Source organism: Syngnathus leptorhynchus, chromosome 3, assembly GCF_054491065.1.
Source record: "Syngnathus leptorhynchus isolate UIUO chromosome 3, UIUO_Slep, whole genome shotgun sequence".
NCBI classification, from domain to species: Eukaryota; Metazoa; Chordata; class Actinopteri; order Syngnathiformes; family Syngnathidae; genus Syngnathus; species Syngnathus leptorhynchus.
This window is the reverse complement of record NC_141197.1, coordinates 4,941,006-4,958,774: the sequence shown is the minus strand read 5'-3', so window position 1 is coordinate 4,958,774 and position 17,769 is coordinate 4,941,006. Positions and strand designations below refer to the sequence as shown.

Genomic DNA, 17,769 nt, shown 5'->3' with positions numbered 1-17,769 from the left:
AAAGCCTCATCATCCTTTGGTCGCCTACGCCGCAGAGTTTTTGAAAACCGTGACCTGAAGGGATTGCCATGTACAAAACTTTGCCGCGGCTCAACCATCGGATCTCTGTGTAGTACAGCACATCTCCATACGCAGACTCTAGTTCAGACAGGAATTGTTGGAACTGCCTGTGTTTAAGTCAATTTGCACTGATGTAGTTTATGCACAATACCACAACCTTCATGACAGAATCCCACTTCAACACTTTGCAGCACAGCGCTTGCTGGTGAATTGGGCAGTGAACTTGTAGCGAGGCGATGAGACTCTGTTCTTCCATCTCCTGGTTCATGCGTCCTATTAAACCCCGAGACGCGCCCACCATACTTGGGGCCCCGTCAGTCGTGATGCTGGCAAGCTTTGCACAGTCCAGATCCAACTGTTGCATGGTTTTACATACTTTGTCGAAAATATCCTCCCCAGTCGTAGTGCCTTTCAGGCTTTGTAGGGCTGCCAGCTCCTTGCGCATCTCAAAGTTTGCGATAACTCCACGAATAAAACTAAGAAGCTCCGCAGTGTCCTGCACGTCCATGCTCTCATCCAGTGCTAATGAAAAAAAGTCAAACTCTTTCGTCTTCCGCTGCAGCTGGGCATACACATTACCCCCAATTTCTTCAACCCATCTGGTAATTGTACTTGCCAACAGACTCACGGCAGTAAAGACATCTTCCTTCTTGGGACAGACCTCCTCCACGACAACATTCAAAAATTTCTTGACAAATTCTCCTTCGGTGAAAGGCTTACCACAGCTTGCGATCAGCTGAGCAACACAGAAGCTGGCCCAAACTGATGCTTGGTTCAGCTGAGTTTGCCGTACAAATGTAGTCTGCTGAGCTAACAGTCCAGTTTTTAGCTTTGAAATTTTTTCTGCTTGCATTTGACCTTGCAAGCTCGTGTTCTTGTCTTTGTGACGGGATTCATAATGTCGGCGCAGGTTATATTTTTTGAATACCGACACAGTCTTTGGTTATTTAGTCATTTAAAAAAAAAGACAATTGGGACAATGAAATTTGTTTTATAACAGTGTGGATTTGCATGAAATTTTTGTAGTTAAAAAATGTCAGAAGAAACGATTAGTCCCCGAGCCCCTTCACTTTATCAAATCTGGTCCTCCTTGCAAAAAGTTTGGACACCCCTGGTCTAGGGAAAAAGCTGTCCTTAAGTCTATGCGGGTTTTATGAGCTATGTAGCGTCGACCTGAGAGAGTTCGAAAATATGATGTCCGGGGTGTGTTGAGTTCGTGGCAATGTTAGTTGCTCTGCTGAGGTTGTGGAAGTAACCAATGACTTCCTGGGAGAGAGCAGGCAGTGAATTTCTGAGCAGCGTTAATCACTCTCTGCATCTTTGCTCTCGTTTTAGCAATGGTGCACCAACCATACTACACCGGAATGCAGTATGGAAGGATGCTCTTAATGGTTGTTTGTTAAATGTCCCCGCTGGAATCGGTGTTGGGCATACTGTTGACAGTCCAGGAGGTCCATCTGAGATGTGCACGCCCAGGAGATTGACCCTTTCGATGCAGGTCTCACTGATGATCAGTGGGGATGTGTCTTTACTGTGTTTGCGGAAGTCCTGAATAGGTTCTTCAGTCTAGATCAATTTCTTTTGAACAAACCTCACAATGAAAACAGTATATTGTCAAAAATAAAGTAAACTCAAAATGCACTATTCCAAATGCACAACAGCGTTTCAAAACATTTTATAGGTTGTAAAAAAACTGGAAATGGTGGTTTGGTGTATTATAGCTTTAAGAGATCACATTCACTGAATCAAAAGCTCGTTCAATCAAAAAGATCCTAACAGGCCAAGTTACATGTTAACATTGTGTTAACAAGTTTCTGCTTAAATTTCTTTGCATGATGTCAAAATAGCCCCCCAGAATTGCTGTTTTGATGTGAACTGCCTCCCACTAGTTTGCCTGATTGTAAGCTGCTTGAAAGACGATTGGTTCCGTTCTGCCAACTACAATTGCCACTAACTGTTGCGTACTCACAGCCATCTCCTCTAAATTCGCTCCATCCTTTTGCTCTACCGCACTCACGAAGAACAATAGTTTGTTCAATTGTAAGCTACTTGAAAGTCCGTTTTGCCATTTTGTCTCACACTCTGACTTCTTCCTCCATTACTCCACAACTACACTCTCCGTTGTGCTCCCATTTGGGCTGGCCTTACAGTTTACATCACCGCTCTATGAGCCAGCAAGAGCAACTCTGCCATTAAGTGGTCAGAGTTAACCACTACAATGCTTTATAGAGTTTATAGGCTTTCTAGACTTGATTTTAAGTTGAGAAGTGGCCAGGTACATTCTTGAAGACCTCTTCCCAAGATTTTATTTATTTCGAATAGCCTCTGTACAAACAGATAAATAACAACATAATGATAAATTATATTGATAAATAATGGTAAACATAAATAGGTATATTTGAAAAAGTGAGAAGTAAAACTTATTAAATCCCACCCCCTTTATATGAATTATTTACTACAAAAATAAGTCCAGTGCCTGCTGTGCAACAATACAGGCCGTGGTTCAAGAAACCATTTATAAGAAACAGAAAGAATAAAATAAAGATCTTAATAATTTGACTGTTGACTGTTAACCATAATCCAAACAATCACAATTGAGGAAGAATGGAAAGAGTTGGTGTTCACAGAGGTGAATGGCTTCAAAGCGTCGGCGGGCAAGTCCGGCAGCCTTCAGGTGGAGCAGTGAGCCTCAGTCCCTTTAAACACAGACTCAAAGAGTCGGCACGTTTCACAATTACAGGGAAGATTTAAGGTCACCTAACAAAAAAGATGATTTGATCGAATGATGTTTTATTACGTAATATCTTTTTGCATGCTAATAATTGTTTTAGATTGTTCCTTAGCATGCCTAGCAGAGGTCTCCAAGTCTGCTCCTTGAAAGCAGTAACTTAATTTGAACTGCAAAACATCCCAAATATAATTTCAATTTGTTACTTATTCACGTTGAACACCCACTTTCGAAAAGAAAAAAAAGATGCCAGGATATTTTCTTGAATTCACAATTAGTTGATAACAAATATTTTGCAAGACATTGATGTGCATAAATAAGACTGGGTTTGCTGTACACATTACTCGTTCTTTTAAATTCTAAGTTAGTGCTCACAATGTAAACAAAATATAAAAACTAAGCCGTTTTTAAGAATTGAGAACGGATGTATTCCTGGTTCCTCGACCACTCACAAGGTAAACAAAATATAAAAACTAAGGCATTTTTAAGAATGGAGAGCAGATGTCTCATGGTTCAACGTTGGCAGCATCTTATCTGTGACTGGTTAGCACTCGCTATTTCTGAAAGTATAATCGAATCTACTACGCCATTATCGCTGACTGTTAAGTGACGGCGCTGTAGCAGATTTGTAATTTTAAACATCGCTACTTGCCTTCCCGCATCAGCTGTTTGCCTACCATTCACTGTAACCTGTAAAGATTACAACGTAAACAATTTAGACAAAGATTGCTCGTATGCCAACCAAATATTGTTAAAAATAACTGGTGTGTATGTATGTGGGATGGGTAGCTTAATCGCCCAAATTGGGTTTTGTCCCCTTGAGGTAGTCACCCATCGTCGAATTAGTTTTATGGATGACAAGATCTATAAAAAGAACAAAGTACAAAAAATTGTGTGACTACCTGTGATCCATTTGAAAAATGAGCCATTCACTTCTAATAAATACATAAATATGCAATAAATATTGGGCTGATTATGTTTGATTATCACTGCCGCCGGTAGTGAACAGTTGAGATACTTCTGGATTGTTTCACTCGTTCACTAAAAATATTGATAATTTGAGCTTTGACTAAACTTGTACATTTCCAGATTGTACTGGTTCTTTGCCAATGAGAATATGGCCAACATCTGAAACCCATGGTTCTGAAATATGTTTGATCTTCAAGAAAAATGACCATTTCATTTCAGCCAAGGGAAACGAGTAAATTTCATCAAAGCCTTTTGTGACTTCTGAAGCAGCCTTGATATGGATGACACTGTACTGAGGAAAAAATATATGTAAACTTAACTGGATGGACAGGACTTCAAATGTGTGAATGGAGCCAGGAACAGCGTGTTTCGAAGCAAGAGGACTTTAACAGAGTACAGTTTGCAGCCAATTACAAATGCTTTAGGTTGCACACACTTAGGGGCAAACTATCAAGCTGCTGTTTATTGTCTTGCTCTAGAGCAGTGGTTCTTAACCTTGTTGGGGGTACCGAACCCCACCAGTTTCATATGCGCATTCACCGAACCCCTCTTAAGCGAAAAATAAAATAACTTCTCAAATTCAAGACAGATGTTTTTTACTGGTGCACAAAGTGAGCCGTGCATGAACATCACCTTGTTCAAAGAACAAAATCAACAAAATGCATGAACTCACAACAAATTACATACCTGTAAATCAGTGTGACTTCTGCTGTTGCCTTTGCAAGACCAGTTCAGATATGCGTCATCACGAATTTACACGATAAATCAGGTGTGTTCGGACCTCTGCGGTGGAAGCTTTGCCGAACCCCTGAGAACGACTCACCAAACCCCTAGGGTTCGATCAAACCCAGGTTAAGAACCACTGCTCTAGAGCAAAAAACATGTTCACCATTACCAGAATGGCATGGGTGGAATAATCATGAAAACCAGCTCTCTAGCCATTGTGATCTTGCCCTGAGAGAAGTGCTCAAGCTCATTAGCAGTGAATGCAAAACAGGAAGCATGGAGAAACTCGTTCTCACCTCATCACAGACCATGCTGATGGACAACACCCAGTCAATGATGGAGACGGAAGTGACAATGGTATAGCTCATCAGCCATTTGTTCTTTCTAAACTCATCCCAGCCAATTAAGTAGCTCTGAGAGTGAACCAAAAAAGAGAAGCATGATTATACTTACAGTGGTACCTCTAATTATGAACGCACATATTTATGAACTTTTTGAGATACGAAATGAGCCTCACGTTTTTTTTGCATCTACGTAAAGGAGCCTTGCTATTTTTTGCATCTACTTACGAACCAGTTTTCGACTTCCGAACCGACGTCCCAGCCTTGTCCCCTTTGCTCTGCCATTCCCCCTTTGTTTCGGCGCGTTAGCAATGTATAGAACAAGTAGTGTAGTCGAGTATGTCTCCTAAAACTATAAGTAGATATGAAACTCAAAATCATAAAGTAGCATGACGAATGCATGTATATGGTCGGGCTCACGACAAAGTATACATTGTGAAAATCTGTATCCCCTGTTGCAGGTGTGCACGCAACGAGTGAAAGGCAGAAGTACCAGCTTGTTTTCAATAAAAACATGTCAATTTCTATCTTTGGAAGCTCGATTCATTTTCTTTTATTTTTTGTAAGTTCTCACTCGCGTTCTGCGCGAGGTGCATTCAACGACCACCTACACAGTCGTAAATTTAATTAATTCCACCCAGAAGTAATGATGTGTACGTGATCACATTGCAGGGAGTACGTGTAAGCATACAATAATTTACTAGCCTGACTTTTTCTGTGTCTTCTCAGGGGTATTTTTAGCAAGTGTAGAAAACTAGAACAAGTTCCCCCCTCCCCAAGGAAAGTAAGGCGGTCAAGAATAAAGTGACAATTATTTTTGTTGTAACGGTTTGAAAAATAAAAAAATAAAACTTGTTTGGTTTAGTGTGTTTCACACAGAGTGATAGGGCAAAAGCGTGACTTTTGGGATAGTGCGGCACACATTATTTGCTTTTACATTGATTCCTATGAGAAACGTTGCTTCTACTTACAAACCCGATTGCAGAACCAATTAAGTTCCTAAGTAGAGGTACCACTGTATTTTATATGCTGTCATGTGAGATATGTTTGAATGCATGTACCTTAACAGCAAGATCAAGAGTGAAGATGATAAGACAGACTATCTCAATGCTCTCAGTGAAGCCGCAAGGAGGCTCCCAGGGTGGAGAGCGATATCGAGAGTCAGAGGTTATAGAAAGGGAAGATGGCCGCTCCACAAAAGCTAGCAACAGCACCACTGCAATGGTCAGGCCCAAGGTCCTGTATGGGTATGAATAATAGATTACAGAGACTTGAAACTGGAGTGACTGGTACAAATGAACTGTAAATCTGACATTAAACATCCAATACGATTTATTATATTTTAAGGACATTACAAATCAGATTAATAAATTTGCTTATTTTACACACAGTTATTGCTATTGCTGGTGCGCATCAAAGATTTTGGGGGAAAGCTGTAGTCTAGCTACGGTGGTACATTGTAGTAGCAATGCCGCAAAAGTTGTACAGTTTTGACTTAAACCATGGTGAGTAATAAACTTTACAAAGGGGTCATGTGAGAAGCTGGAACGTTTGCCGAGGGCCAAGCCAAAATGATGATCTCAATGTTTCATTAGTATTTAACTCTCTATGGGTGTTTTGCTTGCATCTAACTATTTGCAACACTTATTCTGTAAGGTTAAAATAAAGAAAATGAAGAACAATATCCACTATAAATAAGTCACTTGCAGATCTCCGTGTAGCGCTGTGCATTCTGGGTAAGGTGTTTTTTGAGCTACCAAATTGATACTGAAAACTGGTGCAAGCTAATGATTAGGGCTATTTCAACGTCACTAGAAATAACATTTCTGTTGGGCTGATTCCATGTTCTGTCCCATAGCTTGCTTGCTGTATAGTCTGTCTGTTTGTTCTAGATGGTTTCAAGATTTTGACACAATAAAACTGTTCAAGAAATTTACGATTTTAGTCAACCTTTTTCGTCTGTCTGGAAATATTGAAGAATGAACTGAGGTTTAAAATGTGTGTTTTTTCACACCAAGGTTCAAGCCTAAATAATCAATTTGAACAGTTAAACATGTCACAAAGTGCATCTGTTTTTTTGTCAGTGAAGGCTTAAAGCCTTTTCATCAATGCCTGGAGCTTTAAAGTGTCGCCATGGAGGTCCCACATTAGGGTCTTGTTGAGGACAGAGCAATAATGTCCACAACATCGGCCACGCCGAACAAACAAGAAAGCGATGGCGCTGCGATAGCGGCACCTACAAGCTTGCAGCCAGTCAGGTTTTTTTTTGTGCATTTTCAATGACATATTTATGAACCTTTGTCAATATTAATGCTGCTAAATTGGGAGAATTACTCAGATTCGTTAGAACCAGATGTTATCTACTTCCCGGGCCGTATGGATTTAGCTGATATCTCAAGCCAAACAAGGAAGCAGGAGCACTGCAGCATTGGTGAGGAGCTTGCTTGGCGCCCTGCCTGGCATACAGTGAATTTTTTTTCTCATATGGCGGCTTATTAAAATCATATAGTGAAAATATTAAAGTCACTTAGTGAAAAAAAACCAATTTCAATCCATAGGCAAGCAATCTGGCCACTCAATAGAAAGTGGTGGTGAAAAGGACGTCAACAACAAGACGTCACCCGTTCCAACATGGCGCTGTGCATTAAGGGTAGAGGAGTATTATTTTGGCAAATAGACCAGACACAAAAATGGGGACACCAGATATTGACCAAACTTTACATTATTGAGCTCTTCCTCCAGCAATACCTCAATGTGGGACCTCCAGAGGTACAGTTTAAGGAGCAACGTTAATAATATATATTATAATATAATAATATGCCTTGCTATATCACGGTTAACCTTTCATGGCCTCAATGCTTCAAAGATTTTTTTCACTGTGCATTGTTATGGCTTTAGACGAAAAAGACACTACAGAGCGGATTCAGGCTGCAGAGGCGCACTATATAATACATACTGATGATTAAAATGATTATATTACTGTAGTTATCTGGAAGAAAGTGTTTACTTCTCTTTGTTAAACAAATGCTTGGGCCTGAAAACAAGTTTTGTCTTTTGGTTTTGATGTTATACCTGTTATAATAATGGTAAAAAAAATAAAGGTTTCTACTTCACGGATTTCACCTATCATGGTTTCTTTTCGATGCGTAACCCCAGCGTTAAACGAGGGATTACTGTATACCTATGTACAAGCATACCTTTTTTTACGCGGTTCTCACGCAACTGCAGATCTGAAAATGACTTATTCGCACTCACACTGTCAGCAGATGGTGTTCAAGTAGGTATTTCTGTTCAGTGAGTGTTTGAGTGTGATGACAGTTGGAATGCAACTTTCTGTTTGAAAAATACAGTGTTTTTCAGACTATGAGTCGCACTGGAGTATAAGTCGCGCCAGCCATAAAATGCACAATAAAGGGAAAAAAACAACTCACGCCGGAGTTTAAGTCACACTTTTGGGGGAAATCTATTTGACAAAATCCAACACCGAGAACAGACATGAACCAGCGGCAACAGGCTAAACGATGCGGTATGCTAACGTGACATAACCACAAACGAGGAGCTGAGAACGGGCTTGACGTAACATTCACAGTTATTCAAATAACTATTACATAAATAACACGTTTATCAAACCATCTGTGTCAGTCCAAATCATTAAATCCATCAATTGAATTTTTCGTCCTTTCTGTAAACAATGCCGCGTATGCGGCGCGCCGCTGACGTCGGACTCGTCGTCGTCAGTTGCAGTTCAAATTATTCCACAGGCCCATATAACGATATATCAACTAAATATCCAATAACAATGATCCATCCATCCATCCATCCATTTTCTGAACCGCTTAGTCCCCACGGGGGTCGCGGGCGTGCTGGAGCCTATCCCAGCCGTCATCGGGCAGTAGGCGGGGGACACCCTGAACTGGTTGCCAACCAATCGCAGGGCACACAGAAACGAACAACCATTCGCACTCGCACTCACACCTAGGGACAATTTGGAGTGCTCAATCGGCCTATCAAGCATGTTTTTGGGATGTGGGAGGAAACCGGAGTGCCCGGAGAAAACCCACGCGGACACGGGGAGAACATGCAAACTCCACACAGGGAGGGTCGGAGGTGGAATCGAACCCGCACCCTCCTACCTGTGAGGCGGACGTGCTAACCAGTGTGTTACAGAGCCGCCCCCTGAATTCATAGTTTGGTTTAAATTAATATTTACTTTGTTTAATAGCCCAAGTCCATTTAAAATAATCTAATTAAAATCAAAGTGAGGCGCAATCACAGACTACCAAATCATGCCTGCTTCCAAGTCCTTTATTCTCCTGGCCTCCTAATTATGAGGCGGACGTGCTAACCAGTGCGCCACCGAGCCATCTACTCTTTAAAATACAATTTCAAAACAAACATTAAGTTCTGCTCAGCCAACAAAAAATAAAAAAATGTAATGCTATGCATAAAGTTTGCTCTGATGTGAGTGCTCGTCCGCGGTGTGTGGAGATATGTTGGAGATGTACTGTATTTTAGTCACACATTCACACACATGCTGTTTTTTTTTTTTAAGTCACAGGCTCACACATGCACACCGTCACACATGGGGAATTAAACTCATGGTGCCAAACTCATGGTACACACAAGACAGGCGAGTGTACAACTACAGTAAGATATTCTTCTAGAAATGATAAAACTTCTAATCTGGGTCGGAAGATTCTCTCGCAATGTAAATGTAAAGCCTTTCGAATTATTGTGGCTTCGATGCCGATCGGCTTTTGAATGAACAGCCACTGATCAACATGATCAGTGATCATGATCATGATCAACCACTTTCTTTGTAAGCGAGGAGACATGTAGAAACTCTGGGTCTCATGTAGTAAACCTGCCAGCGACCGGGTTATGTTCACAGAGTAAATTACCGCAATAACTGACCCGGATTTTAACTTACGTCTCTTTCTGGAATGGATAACTCAAAGTTTACCTCATCTCAGTGTTAACTTAGTTTTCACAAAACCCGCTTTCTGGAATACCCCTCTGATGTGTCTGAAGAACTGATCCGTCAACTGACTGGACAATCGTCCAAATTTAAAAGAGATTAACATAAAAAAATATTCAACAACAACAATAAAGCACATTTGGTTATGTGTTGATTTAAAGAACCAATGAGTTTGAATTAAATAAAGTGGCCAGTTTTTATCCTATGATGACAGATGATGAACAAAGTAAAAAGGTTTGAACTGACCATTGACATATCCTTGAGTAGTACCAATGATACAGACGAAGTGATCTTGCATCCACCCGGTGGTTAATGGACCGATACTGGAAGAAAGCAAATAAACATTCTGACTATATAATATTTTATTATGTATATTGTATACTGTAAACTTTAAAGAGACAAAAATAAGGCACAAGGGGAAAATGGTCAAGTGAAAAGAAAAACTCAGGGGTGTCCAAACATTTTGCGGAGGGCCAGATTTGGTGAGGTGTAAATGTGTGGGCGGCCGACCACAGAGCTTCCAATTGCTTTAATTTTTCACAGCATTCATTCCAGTCACCTTGTCGTAGTTTGCATGTTTTGTTTGGTAGTATCCTCTTGATAATGTATTCTTATAAAACAGCCAATCTCTTATTAAACTATACAGATTGTTGATGTATTTCAGTGAAAAAATATGCCAATTTCCAATTGTCCTGGAAGTGAGTGTCCGCTCTGTCAACTTTGTTTTTATTCATCACAGTCTTCATTTTAGAAATGGGTTGGAAAGTGCCACACAAGAGTCATACAGCAAGGGGTTTAGTCACATCTAACACAACTTTGATAGTGGTGTGTTTGGAGAGGCAGCGTGTCCTCGGAGCGTATTTCCAAAAGCAACCAAGAGGACGGCCACAGATCTGCTGCCATTGTCTGGTGAAATATAAAATGTAGTTTTCTGTACATTTTTTTACAGTGGTCAACGGTGCTGACGGACCACACAATTACGCCAAAGGCTGCAGGCAAGTAGAAATTTAAACATAGGCCACATTTGGCCCCCGGGCTGGACTTTGGTCATAGCTGTTGTAACAAACTCCACCTGAACAGAGATTGGATACCACTGCAAATATTTGACATTTTTTATACAAAAGCTTCATTTCCGGCCTTAGAAATGAGATCTGAAAAGTAGGCGTGACACTATCAGGATTTTGGGGCAGATCATCGATGTGTTTTAAAAAAGATCCGATTACAGGATGGAGTCATATGTGTATTTAGATAACTTGTTTATTTGCTGGATTGGTTATGAACAGAAGCAGAACAGAGGTTTTTGCCTTTTTTGGCAATCTTTACTATGCTCCAAAGAAGAAATGGTGGGTGGTTCGGGAGGGGACGTTTGATTTGAATCTAAAAAATTTATTTGGTAACAAACAAGCAGACATTTGTGTTTAGTACCGTAATTTTCGGACTATAAATCGCGTTTTTTTTTCATAGTTTGGGTGGGGGGGGCAACTTATACTCAGGAGCGACTTATATGTGTTTTTTTTTTTCAAAAAAATGTACTTGATCATTAACACATTACTTACTAGTACAGTTGATCACCTCACATATTATTTTTAATACACTGAAAAAACGAATAAAGCAATTCACACTTTAAAGCACAATATTCAAGTTCATGAAACAAATAAACAAAACAAAAAAAAACAACTGAAAAAGAAATGTAGTTATTTTCAAACTAAACTGAACGAGGGTGATTTAAATTTCACCATTGGCCGTGACGCAACAACTGGGAGGGGAAAGCGCTGTTTTTTTCAGTTTTTAAAAAGCACAGGTCTGGTGAAGAGAATTTAGTGTGGTGATGTAAAAAAAAAAAAAAAAACAGTAGGGGCAGCAATGCAATTTAGGATGCAAGCTCTGCTTGTGATGGACAGCATGCGAGCACACTCACGCCAGACATGCAAATCACGAGTCCGACGGCGCGCGTACGCGGCATTGTTTACACGATCGATGATCGATGTATTTTATGATTTGGAGTGACAGATGGTTTGGTAATATTGTTGCTATATGATAGTTATTTGAAATATAGTTTATATATCGTTATATGGGTCTGTGGAATAATTAGACATGCATATCACGAGTTCGACGGCGCGCGTACGCGGCATTGTTTACACGATCAATGATCGATGGATTTTATGATTTGGAGTGACACAGATGGTTTGATGAACGTGTTATTTATGTAATAATCATTTGAATAACTCTGAATGTTACGTTAGGCCCGTTCTCAGCCTCTCGTTTGTGTATGTCACGTTAGCATATCGTATCGTTTAGACTGTTGTTGCTGGTTCGTGTCTGTTTTTGGTGTTGGATTTTGACAAATAAATTTGCCCCAAAAGTGCGACTTACACCCCGGAGCGACTTATATATGTTTTTTTTCACGTTATTGTGCATTTTATGGGTGGTGCGACTTATACTCCGGAGCGACTAATAGTCCGAAAATTACGGTAACTATGTAGCTGCTTTTTAAACATGTAAAAAAAATAGTTTAGTTGGAATCATCACTTATGCACCACAAAGTAAAGTAGGATACTGACACTTAAGTCGTGTTATATTGTACGTACTGATGGACATGGCAACCCATGCCCAACACTAGTGTGCGCTCTGACAATGATGAGACTGCCATTAAACCTGTTGGTGTGGCATGGGGAATCGACAGTTGTAGAGGCATCCGATACCACTAAGATTGTTTCGCAAACTTATGATACTTTTCAATACTTCGGTCAATTCGAGGCACTGTATTTGCAATATCATACCAGAAATGAAAGCAGTACTGGTATTGGATACAGGTTATCCATGCATCCATCCATTTTCTGTATCATTTGTCCCCATGGGGGTAGCGGGCGTGCTGGAGTCTATCCCAGCAGTCATCGAGCAGTAGGCGAGGGACACCCTGAACTGGTTGCCAGTGAATCGCAATACCTATGGGCAATTTAGAGTGCTCAATCATGCATGTTTTTGGGACGGGAGTTAATGGAGAAAACCCACGCAGGCACGGGAAGAACATGCAAACTCCACTCAAGGAGGGCTGGAGGTGGAATCGAACCCACACCCTCCGAACTGTGAGGCGGATGTGCTAACCAGTGCCCCACCTTGCCGCCGGATACAGGTTAGTCGGGCAAAAATCTATTAGTTGCTGCCAAAATTCATTTGTGGCAGCATGTATATTTGAGAAATTTAAGGGAAACAGACTTATCTCGAAGAGCTGACATAATTTATCGAATTTCTTTGATGGCGCCGCTTGAGTGGCAGCCTGTTACAGAAGCTCTGACCCTTCTTTTAGTGTTTTTCTATGTGTCCTAGTGACTTTTTGTTGTTTTCTCCTTCTCATGTTGTTGATTAGGCTAGTGCGCAGCTATGGATGTTCACATTGTAACATTCGTAGTTTGCTGCTTACTGCTTTTGGAACTTTTTAGTGCGGCCTCGGGTAATCCATCCATACTCTGCTCCGTTGTCTACACTCGCAATCAGCTGTTAGCCTGGCGCTACACGCCCCATCCCTGCGCTGTATGGCCGGAAACCCCCAAAGAGATACGACCACGGAGAAGAGGATGCCGAGCGGGAGTAAAGCGCAGGCAGCGGAAGAGACGGTTTAAGCCATGCTTGCCGTCGGTCATCATGGGGAACGTAATATCTCTTCAAAGCAAGATGGAAGAAGTAACGGCGCTAACCCAGATGCAGAGGGAATATCGCGAATGCTGTCTCATGTGCTTCATGGAGATGTGGCTGAACGATCTCTTGCCCGACTCACACTTCTCCCTAGACGGATTTCAAATGATGCGGGCTGACAAGAGAGCTACGGAGAGCGGTAGAGGGAGGGGGACTTGCTGTGTTTGTGAACGATAGATGGTGCCATCCTGGAGATGTCAGTGTAAAAGAGCAGCTCTGTTCCAGAGACTTGGAGCTGTTGGTGGTTAGCATGTGACCATACTACCTCCCGAGGAAGTTTTCAGATGTTATTGCTATAACTGTGTAAATCCCTCCCTCGTCTGTCGCTGCTACCGCTATGAACCGGATCCACACTATCGTTTCTAAGCTGCAAACTCAGCATCCCCAATCCCTCCTCCTCATCTCCGGGGACTTCAATCATGCTTCCCTGGCCTCTTCCCTCCCCACTTTTACGCGATATATAAATTGACACACCAGAAACAATAGAACTTTGGACCTGTTCTATGCTCATGTCAAGGATGCATACACCTCACCGCCCCTCCCAGCAATCGGTCGCTTGGATCACAACCTTGTCCATCTGGTCGCAGACTACTCCCCGGTGGTGAAACAGCGTCCATCTGAGAGGAGGTCTGTGATGTTGTGGTCTGAGGAATCTACTGCCAGGCTCAGAGACTGCTTTGGAAATACAGAGTGGGAAGCGCTCTGTAGCCCCTATGGCAGTGACATGGACAGGATGACCCACTGCATTACAGACAATATTAATTTCTAGTTGTACTGAGTTCATTTTTTTTCCCTTGTCAATCACTTTTTTTGGTTCTTTTATCACAAGATTAATTAAATTAATCTAAATGAAGTGACTTAGCAATATTATAATGCTAACGGGGTCGTGACAGAAGTCAGTGCTTCCGTGAGTCATCACCTTATCGTGGTGGAGGGGTTTGCGTGCCCCTATGATCCTAGGAGCCATGTTGTCTGGGGCTTCATGCCCCTGGTGGGGTCACCCATGGCAGAAGGGTCCTAGGTGAGGGGCCAGACAAAGCACGGCTCAGAAGACCCCTTATGATGAATAAAATATATGGACGTAGTTTTCCCTCGCCCGGACGCGGGTCATCGGGGGCCCCTCTCTGGAGCCAGGCCTGGAGGTGGGGCTCGAAGGCGAGCGCCTGGTGGCCGGGCCTTTGCTCATGAGGTCCGGTCAGGCATAGCCCAAAAAGAAAACATGGGTCCCCCTTCCAATGGTTCTCACCACCTATAGGAGGGGCCAAAGGGGTCGGGTGCATAGTGAGCTGGGCGGCGGCCAAAGGCGGGGACCTTGGCAGTCCGATCCCCGGCTGCAGAGGCTGGTTCTGGGGACTCTATCGTTCTACTGGGTGACTTCAATGCTCACGTGGGCAAAGACAGTGAGACCTGGAAGGGCGTGATTGGGAGGAACGGCCCCCCCCCGACTTGAACCGAAGCGGTGTTCTATTATTGGACTTCTGTGCTCGACACAGATTTTCTATAATGAACACCATGTTCAAACATAAGGGTGTCCATGCGTGCACTTGGCACCAGGACACCCTAGGCCGCAGTTTGTTGATCGACCTTGTAGTCGTGTCATCGGATTTGCGGCCGGATGTTTTGGACACTCGGGTGAAGAGAGGGGCGGAGCTGTCAACTGATCACCACCTGGTGGTGGGTTGGCTCCGTTGGAAGATGCCGGTCCGACCTAGCAGACCCAAACGCTCTGTGAGGGTCTGCCGGGAACGTCTGGCAGAATCCCCTGTCAGAAAGAGGTTCAACTCCCACCTCTGGCAGAGCTTTTCCCATGTCCCGGGGGAGGCGGGGGACATTGAGTCCGAGTGGACCATGTTCCGCGCCTCCATTGTTGAGGCAGCCGACCGGAGCTGTGGCCGTAAGGTTGTTGGTGCCTGTCGTGGCGGCAATCCCCGAACCCGCTGGTAGACACTGGCAGTAAGGGATGCCGTCAAGCTGAAGAAGGAGTCCTATCGGGCCGTTTTGGCCTGCGGGACTCCGGAGGCAGCTGACAGGTACCGGATGGACAAGCAGAACGCGGCTTCGGCGGTTGCTGAGGCAAAAACCCGGGCGTGGGAGGAGTTTGGTGAGGCCATGGAGAATGACTTCCGGACGGCTTCGAGGAAATTCTGGTCCACCATCCGGCGTCTCAGGAGGGGGAAGCAGTGCACGGTCAACACTGTTTACAGTGGAGATGGTGTGCTGCTGACCTCGACTCGGGATGTCGTGAGTCGGTGGAGGGAATACTTCGAAGACCTCCTCAATTCCACCGACACGCCTTCCATTGTGGAAGCAGGGCCTGAGGACTCTGAGGCGGACTCTCCAATCTCGGAGGTCGAAGTCACTGTTGTAGTTAAAAACTCCTCGGTGACAAGACCCCGGGGGTGGATGAGATCCGCCCGGAGTTCTTAAAGGCTCTGGATGTTGTGGGGCTGTCATGGCTGACACGCCTCTACAGCATTGCGTGGACATCGGGGACGGTGCCTCTGGATTGGCAGACTGGGGTGGTGGTTCCCCTTTTTAAGAAGGGGGACCGGAGGGTGTGTTCCAATTACAGGGGAATGACACTCCTCAGCCTCCCTGGTAAGGTCTATTCAGGGGTGCTGGAGAGAAGGATCCGTCGGGAGGTCGAACCTCAGATTCAGGAGGAGCAGTGTGGCTTTCGTCCTGGCCGTGGAACAGTGGACCAGCTCTACACCCTCGGCAGGATCCTCGAGGGTGCATGGGAGTTCGCCCAACCAGTCCACATGTGTTCTGTGGACTTGGAGAAGGCGTTCGACCGTGACCCCCGGGAGGTTCTCTGGGGGGTGCTTCGGGAGTACGGGGTGCCGAGCCAACTGATAAGGGCGGTTCGGTCCCTGTATCACCGATGCCAGAGTTTGGTCCGCATTTCCGGCAGTAAGTCGGATTCGTTCCCAGTGAGGGTTGGACTCCGTCAAGGCTGCCCCTTGTCACCAATTCTGTTCATAATTTTTATGGACAGAATTTCTAGGCGCAGCCGAAGCGTTGAGGGGGTCCGGTTTGGGGACCTGAGCATCGCGTCTCTGCTTTTTGCACATGACGTGGTGCTGTTGGCTTCTTCAGGCTGTGATCTTCAGCTCTCACTGGAGCGGTTTGCAGCCGAGTGTGAAGCGGTCGGGATGAGGGTCAGCACCTCCAAATCCGAGTCCATGGTCCTTAGTCGGAAAAGGGTGGAATGCCCTCTCCGGATCGGCGATCAGATCCTGCCCCAAGTGGAGGAGTTCAAGTATCTTGGGGTCTTGTTCACGAATGAGGGCAGGATGGAGCGCGAGATCGACAGGGGGATCGGTGCAGCGTCGGCAGTAATGCGGACTCTGTACCAGTCTGTCGTGGTGAAGAGAGAGCTGAGCCAAATAGCAAAGCTCTCGATTTACCAGTCGATCTACGCTCCTACCCTCACCTATGGTCACGAGCTATGGGGCGTGACCGAAAGAACGAGATCCAGGAAACAAGCGGCCGAAATGAGTTGCCGCCGCAGGGTGTCCGGGCTCTCCCTTAGAGATAGGGTGAGAAGCTTGGTCATCCGGGAGAGACTCGGAGTAGAGCCGCTGCTCCTCCACGTTGAGAGGAGCCAGATGAGGTGGCTCGGGCATCTCATCAGGATGCCTCCTGGACGCGTCTCTGGGGAGCTGTTCCGGGCATGTCCCACCGGTAGGAGACCTCGGGGACGACCCAGGACGCGCTGGAGAGACTATGTCTCTCGGCTGGCCTGGGAACGCCTTGGGATCCCCCGGGATGAGCTGGATGAAGTGGCTGGGGAGAGGGAGGTCTGGGAGTCCCTCCTAAAGCTGCTGCCCCCGTGACCCAACCCCGGATAAGCGGAAGAAGATGGATGGATGGATGGATGGATGGATGGATGGATGGATGGATGGATGGATGGATGGATGGATGGATGGACCACTGTGCCCTCCAAATTGGTCCGGTGTTTTCCCAACAACAAACCCTGGGTTTCCTCCGAGATAAAGGCTCTGCTTAACGAGAAGAAGAGAGCCTTTAGTTCGGGGGACATGGTGGAGCTGCGTAAAGTCCAGAAGGAACTTCGGCTGAAGATCAGGAAGGGGAAGGAGAACTACGGGAGGAGTCTGGAGAAGCAAATGGAACTTAATAATGCCAGGACCATCTGGAGGGGTCCGCAATCCATCTCAGGCCATGGTAAAGGGGTTGATCGAAAACCAACTGATGGGGACAAGGACTGGGCGGATGAACTCAATCTGTTCTTCAACAGATTTGATTCTACC

General features: G+C 44.4%; 1 protein-coding gene across 19 annotated transcripts in view; it reads right to left on the bottom strand.

The window, feature by feature from the left end:
• The window catches only part of tpcn2 (two pore segment channel 2), a 131,607-nt gene that overhangs the window by 54,869 nt on the left and 58,969 nt on the right, over nucleotides 1-17,769 (bottom strand). For 10 of the 19 annotated variants that reach the window (XR_015065739.1, XR_015065740.1, XR_015065742.1 and 7 more), the window contains exons 1-4: nucleotides 14,064-14,839; nucleotides 10,049-10,125; nucleotides 5,886-6,063; nucleotides 4,780-4,896 (exon numbers count right to left, since the gene is read on the bottom strand). The exons of 2 other annotated variants lie outside the window; for them this stretch is intronic. Coding sequence is in view for 13 of the 17 variants with exons in the window: in XM_085908414.1 (XP_085764540.1) it covers nucleotides 4,780-4,896; nucleotides 5,886-6,063; nucleotides 10,049-10,125; nucleotides 14,064-14,279 (588 nt within the window). In the remaining 4 variants the exon portion in view is untranslated. Of the gene's footprint in view, nucleotides 1-4,779; nucleotides 4,897-5,885; nucleotides 6,064-10,048; nucleotides 10,126-14,063; nucleotides 14,840-17,769 lie in introns of those variants that run through there. 7 more of the 19 variants (XM_085908408.1, XM_085908410.1, XM_085908409.1 and 4 more) reach the window with 1 other exon arrangement.